At 40.3% G+C, this 22,424-nt stretch overlaps 1 protein-coding gene across 4 annotated transcripts; it reads right to left on the minus strand.

The window, feature by feature from the left end:
- Nucleotides 1-1,078: 1,078 nt before the first annotated feature.
- Nucleotides 1,079-22,271, minus strand: WAC (WW domain containing adaptor with coiled-coil). 4 transcript variants are annotated; one of them, XM_053466910.1, is made up of 14 exons: nt 21,931-22,260; nt 21,686-21,719; nt 20,133-20,325; nt 14,504-14,598; nt 13,281-13,396; nt 13,100-13,194; nt 10,802-11,122; nt 8,358-8,603; nt 6,866-6,988; nt 5,833-5,981; nt 5,211-5,332; nt 3,948-4,134; nt 3,014-3,141; nt 1,079-2,077 (listed from the first exon to the last, which is right to left on the minus strand). In XM_053466910.1, the coding sequence occupies exons 1-14, from the start codon at nt 21,969-21,971 to the stop codon at nt 2,008-2,010; spliced, it is 1,920 nt and encodes a 639-aa protein (XP_053322885.1). In that variant the 5' UTR covers nt 21,972-22,260; the 3' UTR covers nt 1,079-2,007. The 4 variants fall into 4 exon arrangements, 1 of the variants encoding a protein (XP_053322885.1); XR_008354274.1 differs by lacking the exon at nt 1,079-2,077 and adding an exon at nt 12,292-12,333 and having other exon boundaries at nt 5,179-5,332; nt 21,931-22,271; XR_008354276.1 differs by lacking the exon at nt 1,079-2,077 and adding an exon at nt 12,292-12,333 and having other exon boundaries at nt 5,179-5,332; nt 21,969-22,268.
- Nucleotides 22,272-22,424: the final 153 nt, after the last annotated feature.

A 22,424-nucleotide genomic window follows, 5' to 3' on the forward strand; every position in this document is an offset into this window, starting at 1 on the left:
GTTACCCGACGTGTTACTGATTCTGCAGGCGGTGTCTTCATCAGGGAAAAAGCCAGAGAAAGGCCCAATTGTTGGTCAAAGAGGTGGGCTTTGGTAAGCTTTGGTGAACGAAGCATTGACCACATTGGACGCGCAGATTGTTTTTTTTGGGAGCTTTGGGTCTTCTGAAGCACATCCTAAACTTTTCTGTAGCCTTCGTTTAGACAAGCAACGTGTTCTTCATGAATTTGCTATGACGGAACCTCAGAGAAGTCAAACATCTGGCAGGGCAGCTACAACAGCAGGTGTCGCCTCGCGCCCAGGTAACCACACAGAGAACACAGACCGTCACGCTGAATGCACCGATATTAAAGACACAACCGTTCTTTCCAACACACGAAATACCTAAGACAAGCGAGTCTCGCGTGTCTTCTAAACCCCACTCAGGTTTTATCGGAATAAATGTAGTTCAAAGGAAACTAAATTAAAATGTTTTCAATGAAGTGGATGCAGAAAGATATTAAAAAAAAAAAAAAAACACTTTTACTTGGCAAGTTCTTTATATCAGAACAAAAAAAAATCATTTTGTACATTTTTTTTTTCAAAAGAAAGAAAACAAGCTTTTATTTTAGTAGGAAGTTATTTTTTTTCTCCTGTTTATTTGTAATATATTTTAGGAAACAATATACAAAGCTGATATTTTCCACTATCGGCAGGTAACAGTGGTATACTCCAATTACACAAGTTGAGAGGTTTTTGAGATGGTAAATAAACAGCAGTCAGCACCAGACCGGGACGGGAAGTTACGGCATGACCATCCACTTAAAAAAAAAAAAGGAAAGCGAAGACAGGAAACCGAGACGAAGAAACACAAGACGGCGGGGAGGGGGGCTACACTGTGAAAATAAGGTTTTTTGGGGAAGGAAAAAAAAATATTGTAAAATTCTTACACGACCAGGACGCTGGATGACAGCCTCTAAATCCCAGACTTAAAGAAGGCTACCAAAAAAATGTAATTAAAAAAAAAACAAAATCCCATCTACTTTTTGGCATAAGAAACGGCAGTGCATCTTATCTTAAGGAAAGGAAATTAGCCAGCTTTATCTTTTAACATTTTTATTACAACAGATACATTTCACATCTGACTAGCTCGAATTCCTGTTCCCCACACAACCAATTCTGCGTATTCTGTTTAATTGGGCTTGGTTTTTTTGTAATGACTGAGCGAGTACTGAACTTTTAAGCACGCGTGTCCAACGTTGCTGCGGTTTGATTTTTCACAGGTTGCGAGTGGAGATGCTTTCAATAATTTATTACAAACAAGTGGGTTTCAATCAATCAATCACTGCAATGTTAAGCTACTGTACACAGGAATGAAAAGGTTATAGAAAAGTGCCATAGCAACAAGGAGAAAAATTGGATGCATGGGAAAAAATAATCTGCTGTATCTGGAGGAACACTTACAGGAAGGAAATATATTGTTGCAAAAAAATAAAAATAAATTGTAATTATAACATAATGAAGCACTGCTTTGAAACAAGGCTGGGGTGCAAGTTTGAGATCTAGCACACGTTTTGTACATCGCCCAAACTGTCCGGGATTATTTCAGACATCAATATATCGCCTGGTGCTGGTATCTAATTACTGGAAAAAAAGCAAGATTTCTGAATGATAAATTAACAGAAAAACAGCTAATTTAGCAGACAAGCTTACATGAAAAAGGCTAGGTTTTTAACCACCTGGGCATTGATTAGTTTTGGATGTCAAAGCTCTGATACACATGGGCGTCCCATGGCTTCAATCTACAAAACATATTTACAACGTGAAGGATACATCTACAAGAAATCTACATTTCCAGGGTTTTACAAATCACTCTCTTGTCTTTCCCCTGAATGGACTCCCTCCAGTCCCACTCCCCATGTCCACTGCCCAGCTCAACGGTCCAAAGTCTACTCGTACGCAGCTCAAAGTGTTAAGACTGGGCTTATAGCGTTACAGTTCCAAACATCACGTGCAAGTCACAACTTTTCACACCATGAAGGAATTCTGGTTTTTAAGTTTTTCAAGCTCTTTGATTTGTTGTCTTAAGAACAGGATCCTGTAAGAGAACAAATAAGAATGCATAAGGTGTTTCATCCGCATCGCACCATGTGCCCCAAAAGGCCAGTCCTGTCTTAACAAAAAGCACAGTATATGATTTCAATATTCATTGGAGGACCTGAAGACCAAAGGAGGCTGAAAAGAAAATACAAAGGATTTGCCCCCTGCAAAAAAATTATGAAGAGAAGTTAACCCTTAGGGTGAGAACATGAAGTTAACACAGTTGCCAGGGTGGGACTGGAAGGCCAAACATGAGAGGCATGTGGTTGGCTTGCCCAGGCCCCCCCCCATACCACTTATTCTAATGAAAGTTTTTATAAAAGCAAGAATAAAATACACTTTAACGTGACTTGGTACTTTCGCTGCCTTCCAACAAACTAATCACTCTGGTGGGTAATGGGACATGCTTAGTCTTTCTGTCACTGAGATCTCAGCTCCCCAGCCCTCTCTCCCAATAACCATGAGAGACATCATCAGAGGTGCACGGGGTGTATGGGGTGTAGACAAACAGCAATATGAGCCAAGGCATGCCTTAAACTAATGGCACCTACTGAGTTAAGAATCAAAGCACCAGTATCTGTCAGTAAATGTTAACACATAAGGATCTTTAAAATCATACAGCACTGCTTCAGAAGGCCTGGGAACTAGTATATATGAAAGTAAAATACATCTTAAAAAGGGACAGTTTATGCTCCCGGACTGCCCCAATAAAGTGTGCATATTACACCAAATACTTTTTATGCTCAGTAGCCCGTACCTGTACCAACCACTCCTGGCAAGTGTACAGAAAATGGACCACAAATAAATATTAAAGGCTTCCAGTAATAGAGCAAACAAAATGCCCAAGCCTCAAGCACTCCGAGGGTTAAGATGCCAAACACAGAACTTGACTAGTACAAAACATTTAGGGTATAGTGAAGTCGGAAACTCTTACCGCTGCTCACGCAAAGTTGCTTGGATTTCACATACTCTGACTAAAGACCTTAGATTTTTCAGCTCTGTACAAATTTCAGACATGTGAATACTTCCCATGTTGTGGGCTTCTTCACGTAACCTCGATGCCTTAAACAAGACGAAAAGAAAATCCCTCAATTGACGTTATAAACCGCAAAACTAATTTTCACAGATGTTTTGCTCATGGACAAAACCCCTCATACACTCTCTCCAATCACCCTGTCGGCAGCCTGGAAGCAGCGGGTATATAAATCAGACAGTACTGAGAATCTGAGTGACCCAGGAGCGGGAATGGCAATGGAATTGGGGCAAATTTCAATGAAAGAAAAAAGGATACATAATATTATATAATATCATGATATGACATCTGCGTTTCCCCTCAGGAACAAGCTGCTTGGGTACTCAGACGTCAAACTTTCATTCCTTCCACCCAACGGGAGATGTCATATCTTTCATATTTAGACAACAGGTATAAAAGAAGCTTCCAGATGCTCATGGAATTTAACTATGGGCATAAAGGTATCCTGAGTTTAACGAGACGATACCACGGCTGATTAATGTCTTGCTTCACAAAAAATGGGCAGACTAGACGGGCAGAATAGTTCTTATTTTCTGTTAAATTCTATGTTTCCGTTCATAATTCATTAACCACTAGATTAACTTTTTTTGAACATTACATGAATACATAACCCCTACTAGGGACAAAAAAAAGCACCCTCACTAGAGGCATAAGCGAGCTATACTGTAACCTAAATAACTGTTTTACCTTCAAACTATTTAAATCCATGTTATTACGTTTATAATCACAATGAGTTAATACAGATACTCCAAAATAATAAAAAATGAATTAAAAATACAAGGATTGTGAAGCAAGATTTTCAAAAGCCAAAATATGACATTAAGAAGCCGCTTACCTGCTTCTCCGCGTGGTCGGCAGGCCAGCCTTGGACATGCTTGATAAGGTTTTCGTTGAAGTAGGCAGCTAATGAAGGGGTCAGGGAGCACGAGTTGCGTGAAGACGTGTTCTGCGATACAGATGATGTGCTTGATGTGCAAGTGCTTGAGGTATGATTTGGACCGGGAGATGGACTTCTCTGACTACTGCAAAGGTAAAAATAAAGAGGACGACAAAAATGAAAACCAGTGAGTAACCACGGTTACACGCAACGCATAGAACCACACGGCAGGCAAGGCAAAGGATTTGAAATTGTGAACTTTTAATTTAAATATTTAAAATGTTTTACAGATACTTGTATGAAGGGCTAGTCTGATGCTTCATACAGGCCTGGCAGTGAAGAACACATATTAAAGTATTTCTAATAGGAATTCTTTAGCTTTAAGGGGGGGGTGCACTTTTCCATGTGAAACGAGCTGCAGGATACGAGCTCTGCGCTGTTCGCATTTTGCATCAGTTTGGGGTCTTTAAAACGGCCAATCCCTGTCAGAAAAGCCAAACTTTCTGCACATGCCTACGCTGAGGTCGCATTAGACCCCCAAGCAGTGTCGCACAGATCAGCAATGGAGCTGGCTGGTGGTAGGGATCCTGGGCACTTGTGATGTGAGCAGGTTATGTCCAGCCAACAGTACCCCCCAAGGATCTTGGGTCAAGGATAAACACCAAATGTATAGACACTCTGGAATGCCTCGGAATTTGGATGCAGCGCCAATCGGCTATCATACGCATTAAAGTCAGATTGATGACTGTCATATAGCTCTAATCCGAATTGAAAGTATGATTTAAAAAGCCAATCCACAGATTCTCATTTGAAAGAAGACATAATAAGCCGCTCTTTTTTTCCGTGGTGCTCTTAGAACCCAATTAAATACTTCCTTAGAATTCTACAACTGACAGTTTCAAAACCCTGGCAGGATCACATCTCATACATTCTGTGAAAGCAGAAGAAAACATTCACCCTCCATGGATTACAGAATTGCAATACTGAGTGGCAGACAGCTGAAGAAACTGAAGGCTGGTTAAATTATTTAGCAAGTTTTGCCAACTTCAATGACTGCGATTTAACAAACAATATATTTAACCAGCACAATAAAACCCACTGCAAACAGATCAGGTGCTACTTTAGAGCAGAGATGAAATGCCACCCAAGAACACATCACGAAGTAAACGTAAAGATGAGTAATCCAGACCATGTATGTATGAGAGAGTCTGAATGACTTGCCTCTGACGCTGAAGGTTTCGAGGGGACGCCGGCTCATGCCCTTGGGGCTTGTCGGCAGCACTTGCCTGCTGCTGTGCAGCCTGTGTAGATGGTCCTTGCTTAGCACCAAGGGTGGTACTGGCCTACAAAAGAATATTTATTGTTATTTATCATTCTGTCTTGCACATATTAAATACACAAGACACAGTGCGTCTCAAAGAGAATACAGAGGTTGCGAGTATCTGCCTCCAGACCAGCAAACTAAGCCTTGATATCGATAAACGCTTTTATTTAGTAAATGTTATATACACCAACGGCTGGAGCAAGAGCCATAACTGCGACATAGAAAAGTGCTGCCTCACAGCGCCCCCCATGTACCAGTCTTCCCCATTGCCACTATTCAAGACAAGGATTCAAAGAACATCGACCAACGCGCCAACAAAGCCAATGTTATTTAACTATTCACTTTGATGAGAGCAGAATCTCTGAAAACTATTATTGCATGATAATAACTTGCTGATCTGATATGTCTTGATCTACGATCCAGTTAAAAACCATATGGGTACCAAGTATAACAATGCCTCTGTTTTCTACCAACACAGCTAAAATTTACTTTTTTGTTGTATTACTTTTAAGTCATTACCTTTGGCTGCGATGTTACAGGCGGTGTGTTAATTAAAGGTTTGTGAGGAGCCGTGTTTGTCTGAGGCGTGCTGATTCGGGGAGATACATACGATCTGGGTGATGAAGCGTCAGACGTCAGAGACATTGGAGACTGATTGGACTGGGTAGCTGAGAAAAAAAACATGCACGTCAAACATGTTTTCAACTAAAACGCAAACATCATGGAAAGTCATATCCTCATATAAAAGACATCTTTGTAAAGCATTACTGGTAGCTGCAAAAATATTGTATTCACCACTACACACAGAGGAGGTTCTGCCCTGTAACAGGCCTACACTGTTTGTAGGCCTGTTACAGGGCAAAAGCTGAAATATCTTTAAACATCAAGTTTACAATAAACCACCAGTTTTAAACCATCATAAGAAGAATGCAATGAAAGCACAAATTCATTTTAGGTATAAAGCCTAAATGCAATATATACATAGGACGCATCTCTCTCGTTAATGTTGTGATGAAGTGCCTTTTTTAGTGATAATTTTTTTTCAAAACCATTAATACACTGATGCAACCGTATAACCCCAGTGTCCAATGTACCAAGGAATTAGCACAAGCTAATTACTGATTATTGATAAAGGGGTCACCCAAAATGAGAAGAATGTGGAGCAGAAAATTACTAAGGCTACCAACAACAAACTTTTTTTTAGCATAAAATTAAAATGCAGTAATGGAAAAGAAACAAAAAACACCAAACGTTGCAACACCAACAAATGTCACTAGATGTCACTATAAGCATAACAGTTTTTAAAACTACAACATTTAAATTGTAAAGTATTCTAACATTTAGTTTTAAGTCTCTCTTTGATTAGGATAGATTCTTTTTTTCTCTCCTTATCAAAAAAAAAACCAAAACCAAACACCACACATAGACGAGTTTTTCTCTAACAATGGCGGCAGGGTTCCAGTTCAATGTTCATGAATTCTCAAGTTTAAATAAACAGGCTAACCAAAAATAAAGAAGATAAGTCCCGTCAGCAGCATATGCAGCCTCTCACCTTGTGTTGAAAGCTGTGCAACTTGCGATATCAGCGATGTGATGTTGAATGCCGAGGGTCCGGCGGTAAGAATTTTGTGTAGTATTGACTGTAGAGAGGCCTGCGTCACGGCAGCTGTTAGAACTGAAAAAATAATCACAATTATAAGCTTTATGAGAAATGCCCCAAATTGTATATAATATTTTAGAAGCATTTAGTAGCAAAGTGACTTAAAGAGTTATGCTGTGATATTGAATATGCCCGTAGGGAAAAGTCAAATAAAATACACAATGCTACTACCAAAGCTAGCAAATCTTTGCTTGGATCGTTATCAAACTGCTTATAACTACTGCCATAAAGGCTGGTAAAATATATTGTAAAAAACTGTGTTCCTGCAGGGGGGGGCAAATGCATATGGGGAGATTCTGCAGAATTCATGTATTTGCAAAAAGGGATTTTTATTCACTTTAAGAATGCATATTACTGAACTATATTAAATGTCAGTTTGGACAGGACTCTGATCTTCAGTTTCTGCAATGGGGAGGGCTTCACGCTAATGCGAAGTGTCGATGGGAAAGCGGGTACTAAATATAAAAGTCTCTCTGTTCTCGTCAGAGACAGGGAGGCATTTAAAAAACCTGGAGTGATAAATCTGGCCCTGCGCGGCCAACTACACAAACAGTCCAGGTAGAGCTCACAGGCCCGGTGCGATGAGCCACTGACTCTGAGCGCACTGTCAGTCATAACAGAGTTCTTCCTCACTAGTTCTTCAACGGGCTTCATCTCTGTCTACAGCAAAGTGCTGTTAGGTCAATAAGTAAAAACTGAACGCTGCCTGAAAGTCTGAAAAATGATCATTCTTTGCCGTTTTGCTTTTCATATTAAGCCCTGGCTACTTAAGATTTGCTCGAAAAGCAGAGAAGAACAGCATTTTTATTAGCAGTTTTCCAGTTCACTTGCAGATAACATCTAAGCATTATTACACAATGCAAACATAGACATCACACTAACTGTGGACAATGACATTTACAACCGGTTTCCCAGACATGACAGAAGTCCGCGTCAGTACATGAAACGGCATTTAAAGCTTTTCCAAAATCATAACATTAAATTGTGTTTAAAAGCATGACTAGGAACAAACTAGGCATTAAAGTGCACCTAGATCGCACGCGATACTGAGGGCAAAACGCCACCTCTGCATCACGCTAGGAAACGGGGGAAATTTAAGTTTGATTTCCAACCTGTCTGTCGGACCGACTTCACTCCCATTCACAATCTCCTGAGAGCACAGCATCACTATGGCACACAAAGTGCGGGGGCCACACGGGCCACTCAATATGTTGCTTACAGCCATCTATTATACACACAGAGTGCTAGCAATATAACTAGCATGTATGTGTAAAGCATTGGCTACCTGCAGGTTAGTGGATAACAGGCCAGCTTCCAATATATTTATAGATAAATAAGCACAGGCTACATATGTACAAAACAGTAAGAAACAAAGCCCCCGTACCTTCATTGATTTTGGAAATATCCACATTAGAATTATTAATCTGCAGAGTGGCTTGCAGGGCAGGGAGCAGCTGGCGCAGGAGATTGGGGTCCTGCAGGATCGGTGGAATCGGTGACTGAGGCACAGGTGAGACGGGGACGGTGGACGAAGACGCAGAGGAGGGAGCTGGGGCAGCAGAGGGGTTCAATACAGGAGCGGAGGACCCGGATGGAGTCGTACATGACGATTTGTCAGCTGGTGCTGTGTCTATAACAAAAGGAAAAATCACTTAATTGGCAGACAAAATTTAGGAGGAAGAGGGGAAAAAAAGGAAAAAGAAATGATCCATTAAGAAACATAAATGCTTCATTATCCAGCACTGTGTAGGAACTCGCACGCCATGGAAGCCACACGCTTTCAACCATTACCTGTGGTATAGCAGTTATTGCTTTGTAATCTTACGTTCTGTTGCCTGGATATGGTTATCTAATGATCCAAAGAGCTACAAGAAAATGCATTTTCCTATTATTTCATCAGCTCAAGCTGTATTTTACAATCTTTATGTGAAAAGGCTGCTAAGGGTGGGGGGAGGGGGCCCAGTTATTTACTGATATATACACACAGGTCTCCAAGGCACAACCAACTCACCTCCAACCTTAATATGTATCCCCATTATACATTAAACCTGGTCTCCTGGACGCAGCTACTAGAAAATTCTCATTCCGCTCAATTCATTTTCTATACAAAACGTAATCTCCTAACACCGCATAGTGGCGAAGGGACCACCCAATATATATTATATTTCATTAATAAAGTAACTGATTGGGCACAAGCTCGACTCAAATTATGAGAGGACAATAAAAAAAACAAAAAAAAATAAAAAAATAAAAAAAAAACCGATCATGCGCAAGCAAATAACTTCTGCACAAATAAAACACTACATATTGCATTTAGACGGATGGACGTAGGTGCCTCACACCTTTAGTGCATAAGGCTGTTTGTTTCCGTCTCCCCTGCCGCACTTATCACCATGAAACACTCTTGAAACAAATGAAGCGTTGGATGCCGATGCAGTTTTGCTGTAAGAACTGATCTGTGTGCTCATTATCCAATTCTGATCATTGTGCTGTATGTCGGTCTTTTCCCCTTGTGACTGCTGAAGGTGCGCAACTTTTTAACTACTTTAGCCATAAGAATTCAGTCTATAGCATCCTAAAAATTACATGTCTAGAAGATGGCTTACGCAGGAGTTGGCGGCTCGGCTGCCTCACTTTACTATGGAGTATTTCCTTACTTCAGTATTCATAATGATGGGCCACCGCTGACAAGCTTCTCCTGCAAGAAGGGATGAGCTGGCCCTATATAATGCATAATCTAGTCTGGAAGGAGCCTGAAGAAATCTTACCGATTTAATCATACATTATACAGGGCCATCAAAGCTCATTCCGCAAGAGGCAGCTTATTAAGAACGGTCCTTTATAATGCATAGTTACGTCAAGGAGCTGAAACACAACCCTCATCCAAAAAATCCTGACAGCTCTCACTTTAGTAAATAGAGCCCTGTGCTTTATGGAGCTCAGAGGAGCGGCGCAATATCGATAGGAGCGTCCATCTATTTTCAGAAAACCAATTCCAAGAAAAATGTTTTGAAATAACAGAACCCAATACTGGCTGCACTGAAAACATAAGTATGTCAATATCACTCACATTTTAAGGCATATTGTCCCTTTCTCTGTGTGCAAATGCTTAATTATAATTTTAGGCATTTTACAATTTCAGAATTTTAAACACGTGAACATTTTATTAGTTCTGAATATCTCACAGAAAAGAGGTGAATGAATTAGGTGTGTGGGGTTTAGGAATAGCACAAGTATTTGTTACTCTATCAGAAAAGCATTTCGAACAAGTTCACCTCCTGGGATCCTCAAAATGATCCCTCTACAGTAAAGTAAATCCACGGTTAGAGGGAGTTTGCAGCGGTTAGAAATCATTTATTTCACTACACATTTTAAAGCAACAACTAGGGTCAGTTTGTCCCGTAAAAAAACCCAGCTGGCCAAGCATAATGTTCAATGTGTGAAGTCAAGTTATTACTTTATTATACCGCGCTGGCAAAGGTATTTCTGCAAAAGGTATCCTATGTTTAAGGCACTATATGCCCCTCCGGTTGTATATCACAGTTCCCATGGTGTGATCTGCCTAAAGGCATTTCATATTATGCATATCTAACGTTTTCAATAACCAGCTGGGCAATTGCTAGCATGAGTTGCATTGTTACACACACACACACACACACACACACACTCATCTGATTTGGATTTAATGGACGCTCAGATTCTTTATATTGGTGCATTACTATGTTACTGTATTTTTTGTGACACACCACATACACGTAGACACACATGATTACTCAGAACAGTCGTTCAGCCAACACTCAGAGGTAATGTAATTTTGCAGGACTTTACCTTTTCTGTCAGATTTCGGTGTTGAGATGGAGGAGGTGGGTGCAGGCAGTTTTGATAGAGTAGCTGCTCCATTAGCGTCAAAGGACTTCTTTGGAGGCGGGTGATCAGGCTGTACTGTAAAAGGACTAGAAGGAACAGCACTTTGGGCAGCAGATGGATGGACCACTTGCTTAACTTGGTGTTGCAGTGGGGGCGCTCCGCCGTGAGTCTCTGTTCGGGGGAGTCTATAGTCCCTATCATTGTGCCGGCTGGTCTGAGAGAGGATGTTCTGTGGGAGCATGCTGCTGCTGCTGCTGGTGTCACTGGAATGTTTCTCATCCACTAATCGGTGGTTGGCAAAAAAAAAAAAAAAAAAAAAATTACAATAATGACAACTCCATATACCAACCTACAATATAATAGGAAGCTACTGAGCAGGCTGCGGTACTTGTTAACGAACTTGTAATGACGTACCATAAAGCCAATTGTCAGGAAAGGAAGATGCGGAACTCAATGTTCCCCTTTGGCTCATAACAGGATATCCCAAAAACTTGTGTTCCCTAGAATACAGCGACCAGAGTTCCCCTTTAAGCAGGGACGCATATGGAAAATGCATACTGCAGGGCTACATCAAAGCCAGAACTGTCACAATTATCTTAATGTACCTGTCTTCAATTATTCAGAGTTAGATTGTCAAAACCGACACGCGCCAAAGGCATAGCATTCAAGTTTGAATGCGTTTCCCCAGATGCCTCACTGAAGACGGCACTGAAATCCTACATCAGTTATTGAATGCATAAAAGCCAATAAAAATAGGTTTATATTATACTTCAGTAAAAAAAAAGGAAAGCTTAATCAATAGGTTGCAGTTACGTGTAAGGGTGAGGACATGGAATAAGTCTGGAATGTGACAGTTTATCTTTAAAAGCACCGCTGCCCTGCATGATGCATTCCCTTGACTGTCCCTTTAATAATTTACATTTTTAAAAACTTCAGTATCTTCCAAAAATACACATAACAGGACCCATTAAATCCCTGCCAACACATGACCACGGAAAACCCGCCAGAGTAACCAATCAAATGAAACGGTTTCATCCATTCAATAAGCCATCATGTGTGGTTCAGTTATATAAATGTTAACTTCATGCAAAAGTTTGAACCAATCTAGAGCAAGTTCCAGCAAAACAAAAAAGATGCTCGTTTCACCTACCTCTGGGCAGGCTTCTGGGGTCATAAGTTCAGTAAATAAATCTGGACAGGAATTAAACATAGGTGCATTTCCCTGTGACGGCTGCTTTAATGCCAAAGCCATAGGCTCCCTGTCCCCGACTACAAGGTGGAAAGGTTTAATCTCTCCGTATCGTTTCTAGTAAATGTTACATGTGTTAAAGAGATCCTAGCGAGGCCTTCGATATTTAATACATAAAGAGATCAGGGTTCTTCTAAAGGGGTTGCCGCCACAAAACTCTAGAATACTAATAAACAAAGCCATGGTGCTGTAGAGCACAGACCTTCAAGTTGCACAGTATGCACTCCATGCGGTACTTCGGTACCTGTTTAATTAAAAAAAGAATAAGAAAAAAATACTTGATAGCAAATAATTGCTATTACAGATATTCTATTTAAAACTGTGACTTGGTGAATAGGGAGCAATGTTATTAGAAGTACGTCACTATAAAAATATCTAGAAAATCTGCTACAGAAGGCTCACAAATAACTGCCGTGTACTGATGTAGTGCATTTATCAACACGGAGGAGAAAAGGGTATTCCCAATATGCCGACTAATTTTTAACCTGAAACAGACTATAACAGCAGATTTGGCTCATATAGCCTGTCCATTTACACATTATGAAGATTCAAATCTTAAGCAGTACTCCGTCTCATCTTAGATTCAACCGCTACCACTTCTGACGGGAGGCGGTTGCACTTATCCACAACATACATCAGCACAGCAAAAAAAAAAAAACAATTGAATGAATACAAATTCACTGCCTGGAAACCTATCACGGTTCAGCAGTAATTACCAGCATTCTGCAGGTGTCCAGAAATACATTGTTGAAATCCCAGCATCAGAGATCTAAAAATTTGCTCCAGACTGGACAAAACCGTAAACCATGGGAGGAAGATTATGTGCCTTTTTCTGGCACTTTCTGCTTCCAAGTGCAACCTATCTCTGCATGTCTTGTGGAAACCATAGATAATAGATTTCTTCTTATTCTTGATATCCCTGTGTTTATACAGACACCGCAGAAGGATTTTCCTCGGATTTCAGAGGACAAACCGTAGATGCGCCTGTCTGTGGTTTACGGAATACTCACCGGCTGCCGTGGCTTGCATTGCTTCTCTTCTGTAGTCTCGATCTTTGGGAAAGCTGTTAACTGCAACTTTACTTGACTCCTTTTGCCGTTGCTCTCTGCACAAAGAAGTTGAGGCAACTTAGATAAAGTACTTGAGAATAACTTAAAAAAAGTTTGTCTTCAATAAGACTTTAAATAATACCTTTCAAGCCACTCTTTAGGCTTTTCCCATTGGGACACTTCGGTCCGGCAGTTATAATAATACTTTTTGCCAGAAGAGCTGATGTGCTCGGACCAGTCATCTGCAGGATCAAAGGCCTACAAAAAAAAAAAACAATTGAAAGCCACCACGCTAAACCAAAGCAACTTGACAAATTAGTAACAGACCTTTACACCAGTGGTCATAAGGAACTCACATTCATGCTTTCAAAGACGGATTTCTTTGAAACTCTATGGTTCATGATGTGGATTTGAATAGATGGGTAAATGTTTTTCCCTTTTACCTGCACTGACATTTTTTTGATATTTAATTAACTCTTTTCCTGTAAAGGTTTTATTAGAAAGGAATAAAACAATCCCAAGAGCTAATCGTGACACCATAGTAGTATAAGCGTATCCATCCATGAAAACATTTATTTTAATGATCGCGAATAACACCCCAAGCATGCTGAAGGTTACTCGTTAGGCCGTGAGAGACGCATCATACTAACCAAACCAGTCTGACATCAAAAACTGCTGGGAAAGATCTGTCCTCAGACTTGATAAAACAAAACATTTTAGTCTGGCCCAGGCGGCTTGTGAGACCGGGAAAACATTTATTTCTCCCCACTTGCCTCATTGGATACAATAACTGCTTACTAAAGCTACGTTGTAACAGTAGTTTCCAGTTTAAAAGCCATATTCCACCAGGTTGCTTTTTTTATTTTTATTTAACAAAGTACTTTGTGTTTCTCTCTTCAAATAAGGGGCATTCTACTCAGATTTTAATACTGCATTTTTCCTGTTTCATTGACACCAATGTTTAAAGAATACACACGCACCTCAATCCATTTCATCTGACAGGCTATGAACAGTATACCATGGTGTGCCCTGTGTAATGCATGTTTTAAGTGTCCCCCACGGTCTCGTTAGTTGACGTTAAATGAAACGCCGTCTCACAAATTTAATAAAAACGGTATAAATAAAAACAAAAACTGTTGTCTGCTACGGTTATCTTCTTGCTCTGTCATCTCAGGCACAGAAAGCTAGATGAACTCAAACGTCCGCAAGAGATGGAAAAAGGCAGTTGAACGTCTGGATGTTGAAACTAATTACCCACACAGACACGTTTTAGGCAAGGGGCTATCCTGTCCACAAACCATGGATGCATAAACAAACACATCAATTTTAACAAAATGACAAAGAAATCGGTTATCTTCCACTTACAGAATCAGACGTTTTGCTTGGTGTAGAAGAATGTGAATTTGAGCTATGAAGAGCACTGTGGTTATGGGAATTCTCTTGTGGAGAAAAACTGGTCCCTGCAAACAATGTGAAAAGGTGTTTGTTACACAATGAGGCGCTTTTCAAGATTCTAACATTCAAGCATGAGCTTTTACTGTTTCAAGGGCCAAATTCTAAACACAATTAGGTAAAGGATCTTCATTGCATGACATCATTCAAGTGACTGGTAAATGCTTCATTAGATTTTTCCTAAAAATATAGAGGAAATATATAGGGAAAGACATTTTACTCTGAGCATAAAATCAGGTGCCGGGTAGAGTGATGTCGGTCACCTTTGACAAAAACATGGATTTGTTCCAATAAACTCCCTTTATCTGCAGACCTGGAGGCTGACATTGTTGATATTTTGGGCGAATTTCTCGGCTCAAACACCACACCGAGCGGATTCTTTATAGCCACGCTAACGAAGTCTGTTCCTCCCCAGACTTTCAGTAGTCAGATTGTCAGAGTGCTTATTAGATTAGGCTAACATAATATATGCACATGGCTAGATATGCAAATGTTTTAAGATTTACATCACAATATTTACATATATATTTGTTCATTGGCTGGTTACAATATGAACAGAGTCTGATACCAATCACCCTACATCCGAAGGCGTTGGGTGTTCTGTCACAACCGACCGATATTCTAGTAATAAAAATAAACCCTCACAGTAAGAATGCGGTAAATCATCCATAGGCCTCCGGCATTGCCAAAACTCATGGAAACTTCCAAAGAAGCCCTCACTAGTCCAGACCGACGCAAGATAAAGGTAAATTCAGTGGAAGTTCATAAGGAACTTGCCAGTAACGCGTATTCTGAGAGTTTCTCCCAAATACATGTATTTCAACAAGGAAAACAATGAGGTTTCCATTTAACTTGCAAGAGTTCATATCTGAACGTATATTTTGATAAACCAAGATATCGCTTAAGGAAGTTATCAGGTTACCAGCAACATCTCTGAGTCTGCAACAAGCTTGCAAGCTTTCGGGACTACTTAGGCCTCTTCTTTAGACACATCATATCATACGACGTCTAAGGGAGACCACAAGTCATCTCAAAAGCCTGCCAATTCGTCTTTACCAAATTAGCTTATTTTTGTTTGATGGCCAACACAGAACTCTCTCTCTTTATTTGTGAAGAGGATCATCTTGTCTGTTGGATCAGTGGAGAATTGTCCCCACAATCTTCTCTATATGCGGCAGAGGTACGAAGCAGCATTTAATCAGCACAGGAGTCCTTGGAAAAACAAATTGCCAAATGATTTTTCCAGAACAGAAGCCAGGAATAAAAAGTCACATCAACACCAGTACTAATTAGATTTATAGACGCCGTGTCATTCACTTTATAGTGCTATAAAAGCAAGTGGGGATGAAAAGTGATTCTTGCAAAGCAATATTTTGAGCGTCCCGAGTGCGGGAGGCATTGGACATTGTGAATTTTGGAAATCTACTTTAAATGAGAGGCCAAGATAACTTATTTACAGGCTTCATTTGCTTTCTGACCGCTACAGGGCAGCACCCAAACTAAACAAACATGAACAAATGATTTCAACAAAAGAACATGTTTCTTGGGGAAAGATTCGTTACACGATTTCCCTCTGAAAATTAAGAGGTTAAAGCATTGAGAGAATTCGGAGGCACCGCTTCCTCTCCTCTATTCTCTAAATTCATTACATCGACAGATCTGCGAAGATTTATTTCCTTAACACGTACTAGAGAGTTAAGTTCATTTTTGTCCAAGTGGAAAAACTGTAATTTCCTTCACTTTGCAAAGGGCTATATTACAGAGAGAATAAAAGTGTAGATGTTTTTTTTTTAGTTGGCAATGTGTTATGTACCGTCCTAAAAATGCCGCCAGGTGGGATATCAAACAAACAATGAACTGGAACATCCATGTTCTACGACAATTAATCTCATCGCTGAAGATCAGTCGAGTCATTCTATTCTACAGCTGTCAGCGAGCGGCCCATGAAATGCAGAATTGCTCAGGCTCCTGTTGCTGTATCGTTTTACAGAAAACTAAGGCGTTTCACTATCCATATTACTCAGCAGGGAGGTCTAAAAGAACTACGAGTTTTATACTATTTACATTTATTGGGTCAATTTTCTTGTTTTAATGTGAAATCCAAACAATGGGCTTTCAGCACAAAAAAAGATGCATTAAGTTACTATGTTTTAAAGGTGCACTTTGGCCCTGTTTTCAACTCTCCCTCAGCAGCTTCTCCCGGAAGCAGGATGCGTACCGCTATTCGCCCGCTAGAACTCCGAACCTAGTCAAGCGGAGTAGCAACAGCCAATCATGTTTGAAATCTGAACACTAATGTTTTTCCAGCACGCGCGTGATTGGCTGCTGCTTCAGCGCCTGCAATGTAAGCATCACTGAGTATGTGCCAGAGGAGCATCCACCAATACCTCCAGGTTCCAGGAGAGACAGCCAGGAAAGGAGACGATGAGACAGAGGCTTCATTTTCTACATCCAGTCACTAAACAAGTGTGCCAATTCACATGAAGTAAAATGTATTTGAGTCTATGCAAAAAGGAAAACATTCACTTAAGAAAATACAATTCAGTCTGTTCCTGTGGTAAACCTTAAACTGTTTAAAGAACATCATGTATTTTACAATATAAGAGAAATTTAAGTTCTCTAAAAGGTGCCAAAGTCATTTTAAACATAAAAAAATGTCCAAAGACTTGGAGACAATTGTCGCCGTGAGGCTGAGGCCAGCCGATTAGTTGAAAGGGAATCCAGGATTTCTTACTGGATTTACACGAGGTGCCCACGTCTAGGTTCTTTACACAGGGAACTGCCCTTCACAATGTAAGTGTGCACCAAAGATTGCTTGGCTGTTCCTGTATAAAGCATCTTCAAATCAGTAATCAGTGACTGAACTCTGTATTACATTAAGACAGAAATGTGCTAGGAAAGACCCTATGTAATGAACAGTGAATTCGGGGAGTTGAACCCACAAATCTCCTACGCTATGCTTTAGTGAATGAACCCCAAATAAGCAAAAGCATCACACTACTGGTCAATGATTAGCTGCTGCTGACAGTCTTACTGAGTTCAAGCACTTAGTGACATCATGGAACAAAACAAGTTCACAATTTTTGCTTTTTTTTCAAGCATGAATAACAAAATTAATTTAAAAAGCCCAAAATTAGTTTAACTATTTAGCACCAAGAGTTTACAGTCCTAGGGCAGGGATAACATGTAAAGGTTTGTTCTGGGACTGCAGAGGTCTCGCCGCATGATGACCTGATACTTTTCAATATTAGAACCTAAAATGCAGCTTGAAATCTGCGCAAAACTGCATGTTGAATTTTTAGAAAGAACAGTTAGGTGACAGACCAAGAGTTTATGGATCATGTTATTGTGTTTTTTTTAATGTTTTTAATTACATGACCCCCCCCCCTGGATAAAAATTGTACACATAGCCTTATAGTGAAGTCTGCTACAGATTTCACATGGAGGCATCAAAATAGTTGGCATAGTTGTGACAGCAAACGACGTGCGTTACATTTTGCGGATTTCAAAGTTGTACCTATACATTTCTAAACAAGAATTCATTTTAAAAAGTCTCTTTCAAATATTACTGTATAGTTAACCTTAGTATTATACTGTAAATGATGCCACTAGAGGCAGAGCGTAAGGCGAGATCTGCGCTCTATTTTTATATGAGAATAACATCTATAATGAAGGGTATTTCATCAGAAACACGTAAAAATGCCACCTGTTAGCGTGTACGCATTCCTAGTGTTTCGTATATTCATAAAATAAGAATGTCACAAGCTTTCTGAAGCTCATGGGGTCCCGAGCGCCAGAAACGCTAGCAGGCTGCTGGTATACTTGGAGCCATCGGTAGCAGAGAGATGCAAGTGAAATTTCACAGATCTCTGGCGAGAACTCATTCATAGTATCAAACAGTTTTGGAAACGCCATCTCTAGAAGGATATTTTTTCTGGAGGGGGTCCAGGGAAAGTCTACAGAAGAGTATAAGTGGTTTGCAAGGGAAAAATAAAAATAAAAAAGTCAGAAAAGGCAATAGCATATCAACATGCATAGCTTGAAAGAGAGAAGAGAGAGATATAGTAATATAGTAGAGTTGTGATAGATACATTTCAATATATTAAAGAGAAAAATATATTTCCAAGGAGAGGATGGCATCATAGCCTAACTCTAAAGGGTAGGGGGCTAATATGTAGAATAAGGAAGCTTTAATTCATTAATATAGTAAATTAGTGGGAAGACTAACACCAGAAGTGGTAGTGGTTAATATAGTGATGGCATTTAAACAAACATAGGGGATAGGCATTAGGCGATCCTCAATGTAAGACAAGAGCAAGGACCACATATATAGGCTAATGTTTTCCCAACAAAATGGTAAAAAAATGAAGACTGTATGGATTAAATGCTTCTTTATCTGCTGTCAAACATGTCTTCAGACCCCTCACTGTCAGCGCACCTCACGGACAGTGGTGTTGAAGACCTCTTTATTACTTTCTTCTACGATTAGCTCTAAAACAGTCGGATATATTTTGATTTTGGAAAGTAATTTACGCAACAAAAAAAGTTTCAGTTCATAAAATTCTCCTCTATAAAACTCAATATCCCAGTATTTTAGCAAGCTTAAAAAAAAAAAGCGGGTTTATTGCATAGATAAATTTATATTAATAATGGTTTCCTATGACTCTGGGTCTAAATAAGGCCTGCATATAATAACTAAGATTTTACAGTAATCCTGGGAAAGCATTATCTGATATGGTAATACACCAAAAGTAAACAAAGATAAAAGTTGTGATTAATTTAAGGTGACAGAAACCGGACAGATCACCAAAATGTTCCTAAAAGTGAAAACAAAAATAGCCAAAGGAAAAACATACTAACAAATTAAATATTCACAAATAAGTTGTTAATGAATAAGCTACAAATGATGTTTTCCTGGTTTGATAAGTTGCTGAATTTGTCTGTACAACAAGACTATTACTAATAAGTTGTTCTACGTATACACAGCACTAACATGTGGTTTTACAAATTAGTATTGCTGAAGGAATTATGACAGATTCAATATATTAAATAACACATCCTGCTTTTGACACAAACATTCTACAGGTGCCAAGTAGCAGGAGTACATAATGCTAACAGACCGCATGATCCTGAGAGCAGAGATATTTTATTAAACAGCACATTTAAATTTTTTCTTTTTTTTTATCTCTTTAGCCACAAAACCAAAAAACACAATACAACAAAAATCTATGAAATAGGTTGTGACTGTACACCAAACCCTGAACTCCAATAACTATGCTTAAATGTTATATTTGCACTAGGGATGCTCAGTAACTTAACTATTTTTGTTTCGTAGGAGACCTTAAATATTGTCTGCTCATGTAAACAACCACTTGTTAAAAAATTGGTTCATTATGCTATTGACATTTTATACGACAATGTCATCATTCTGAGTTGTGCCAAGATTCTTTTCACACAATGCAGAGTACTGTCTGGAAGAATAGGTTTTTAGTTATTCAGATCCTTTCAAATTAGCCATTAGTGGAACCCTGAGAAAGCCTACCTCCATCTCTTTCCCGTACTCTGTGGATGTGTAGACTTTTGGCCTTGCTGTGGCCCAAACTGTCACCATACTTGTTTTCAGGACTGTCGGAACGTCGCATTTTACTTGGTGGAGAAGGATCTGTAGAGTCTCGCATCTTGTCATGACGGTGATCACTGCTGCTTGGGTGACTCTTCGATGAATATTTAGCAGTCTGTAAAAATTATGACTTTTTAATGAAAAAAATAAATACAATTCTAAAGGATTAGTATTGCAGATGCGCCATGTATTCAAATGGAAACCCTGACTTCTACACTTTACAGAACAAACTTTTACTGTTTTTGTGATCAAACCTATGGGAAAGGAAAAAAATGACAGATCTGCCCATTTTTCTACACTTAACATAGTTAATAGTGGAATTAATATTTTGTCTAAGTAGAAAAGAATCTTGCAAAACACGGTTTAACATGCAATTAAATATACGTGCAGTCTGATAAACTAACTTACCTTAAGACTAGTGACACTCAAATGGTTAACACAAACTACTGGCTGTCTATGCCACTTTTACTGCTGTCATTTAGTCTTGTTAAATCACCTGTCAGTCCGAATTATGAGACAGGCAAAAAGACTGAACTCACATCAGCTATCAACAGTCTAGCATTTTGGTAAATATATATTAAATATACAAATCAAACAGGTGAGCAGGTATGTGGCCTCCTTTACCATTCTACTAACGATCAGTCCTTCCATGCAGATGCCAACCTACCCAGAGCTGCCGCCAGCAGGATGCCAGATACCGGAAAGTAACAAGCAACCCTGACAGCTGCCAAATTACTTCCCTCATTTACTAAACAGAGGAAGAAGTTAAATTAACTCAGTTTAGCCATGAGATCTGCTACTGCTAGCTACACTTTAAAACTAGCTGAGATCGAACAAATAAAATTGAATGGCTAAAGTGGAAGGACTCAAATTTCTAACATGAAAAGATTGCAAAGGTGTTCTAGATAGTAAATGCCAGAAATTGATGCAGCTGCACAAAACATTGCTAAGTTAAATGTTAAACTGATGTGTACATGGGATCCAAGGGGCAAACGGTACAATAAACATAAGACCCGTTTGGCCAAACTAGGCTACCTATTTTCCTGCTGTAAAGACTCTGACATTAATCAGCTGTGGTTACCTGTTAGACTTAGCATAGCTATTCACCCATCGCATGCATGTTTACATTCCTTACAGCGTTAACCTCTACCACTTCCACTACACGGCTGTTCCACTTATCTACCACCCTCTACATAAAGGAAAACTTCCCTACATTACATCAAGCCCTCCGACTCTATCATTTTAAAGCTGAGATGGAGAGGAACTGAACCCTAAACTAAACCCGGGGGCAGACAATGGGAATTAAGCTTTGCGAGGAAAGCCGGTGAGCTGAAAGGTTGTGACGCGTATTGCATGGCGATAAAAAACGGTTTCAGTGAGCAGTTAAATACACCCGTGTTTTCTAGTCCGCACTGGGGCCTAACACTGAGGCCGAAGCCTGAGCTGGAGTAGCGGCTGTGCCCGTATCTCGATACCTGGTAGGGTTGGGAATCCCTTCGGTCGTGACAGCTGCAAAGACACAAAAACAAAGAAGCCAGGTTAGTAAATCAATAAGAGGGGGTGACATTAACCGAAGGGCCCGCTCCCTAACATCCCCACAACCCTCCCTCCTCCTCCCGCCTCCACTGATCGGGAGTTCGCAACAAAAATGGCGGCTGGGCCAGAGGGGGAAGGAGCGAATAAACCGCGACACGGACGAGGTAAGAGAGCGATATTTTACCCATCACTGAGTCTCGGTTGTTTCCTTGCATACATTACCATCAATGCCGTGTGTGAGTGGGGTGTGGACGCGAGAGGGCTGGAAATGATAGAAAGCCAGCCACCGGCGGCGGAGACGGAGCCGGGGCAGCGGAAGGAACCCTGAAAGAGGGCGCTTTCTGTGGCGCTATAGGGCTCGTGAGGTAAATTTTATACACTATGCTCAGAGTATGAAGGGTTTAATGGGGCGAGCGCCCGCGATCCATCTCCCCCCGCACACACAGACACAGACGGCACGACGTAGCGGCGGCGCGGAGACTCGGGAGCGCGCAATACTCTGGCTCGACCAGCTCTCCAGAACGCGCATGCACCGCCTTACCCTGCGTCACACCGAGCATGCGCAGCACCCCACCTTAGCCTGCGTCATGGCAGGCACGCGCAGTCCTCGCCTTACCACTTTCGTCACACCGCGCTTGCGTAAATTCCGTCTTCTGATACGTCCATTGGTGCACGCGC

Source organism: Spea bombifrons, chromosome 5 (assembly GCF_027358695.1).
Source record: "Spea bombifrons isolate aSpeBom1 chromosome 5, aSpeBom1.2.pri, whole genome shotgun sequence".
NCBI classification, from domain to species: domain Eukaryota; kingdom Metazoa; phylum Chordata; class Amphibia; order Anura; family Pelobatidae; genus Spea; species Spea bombifrons.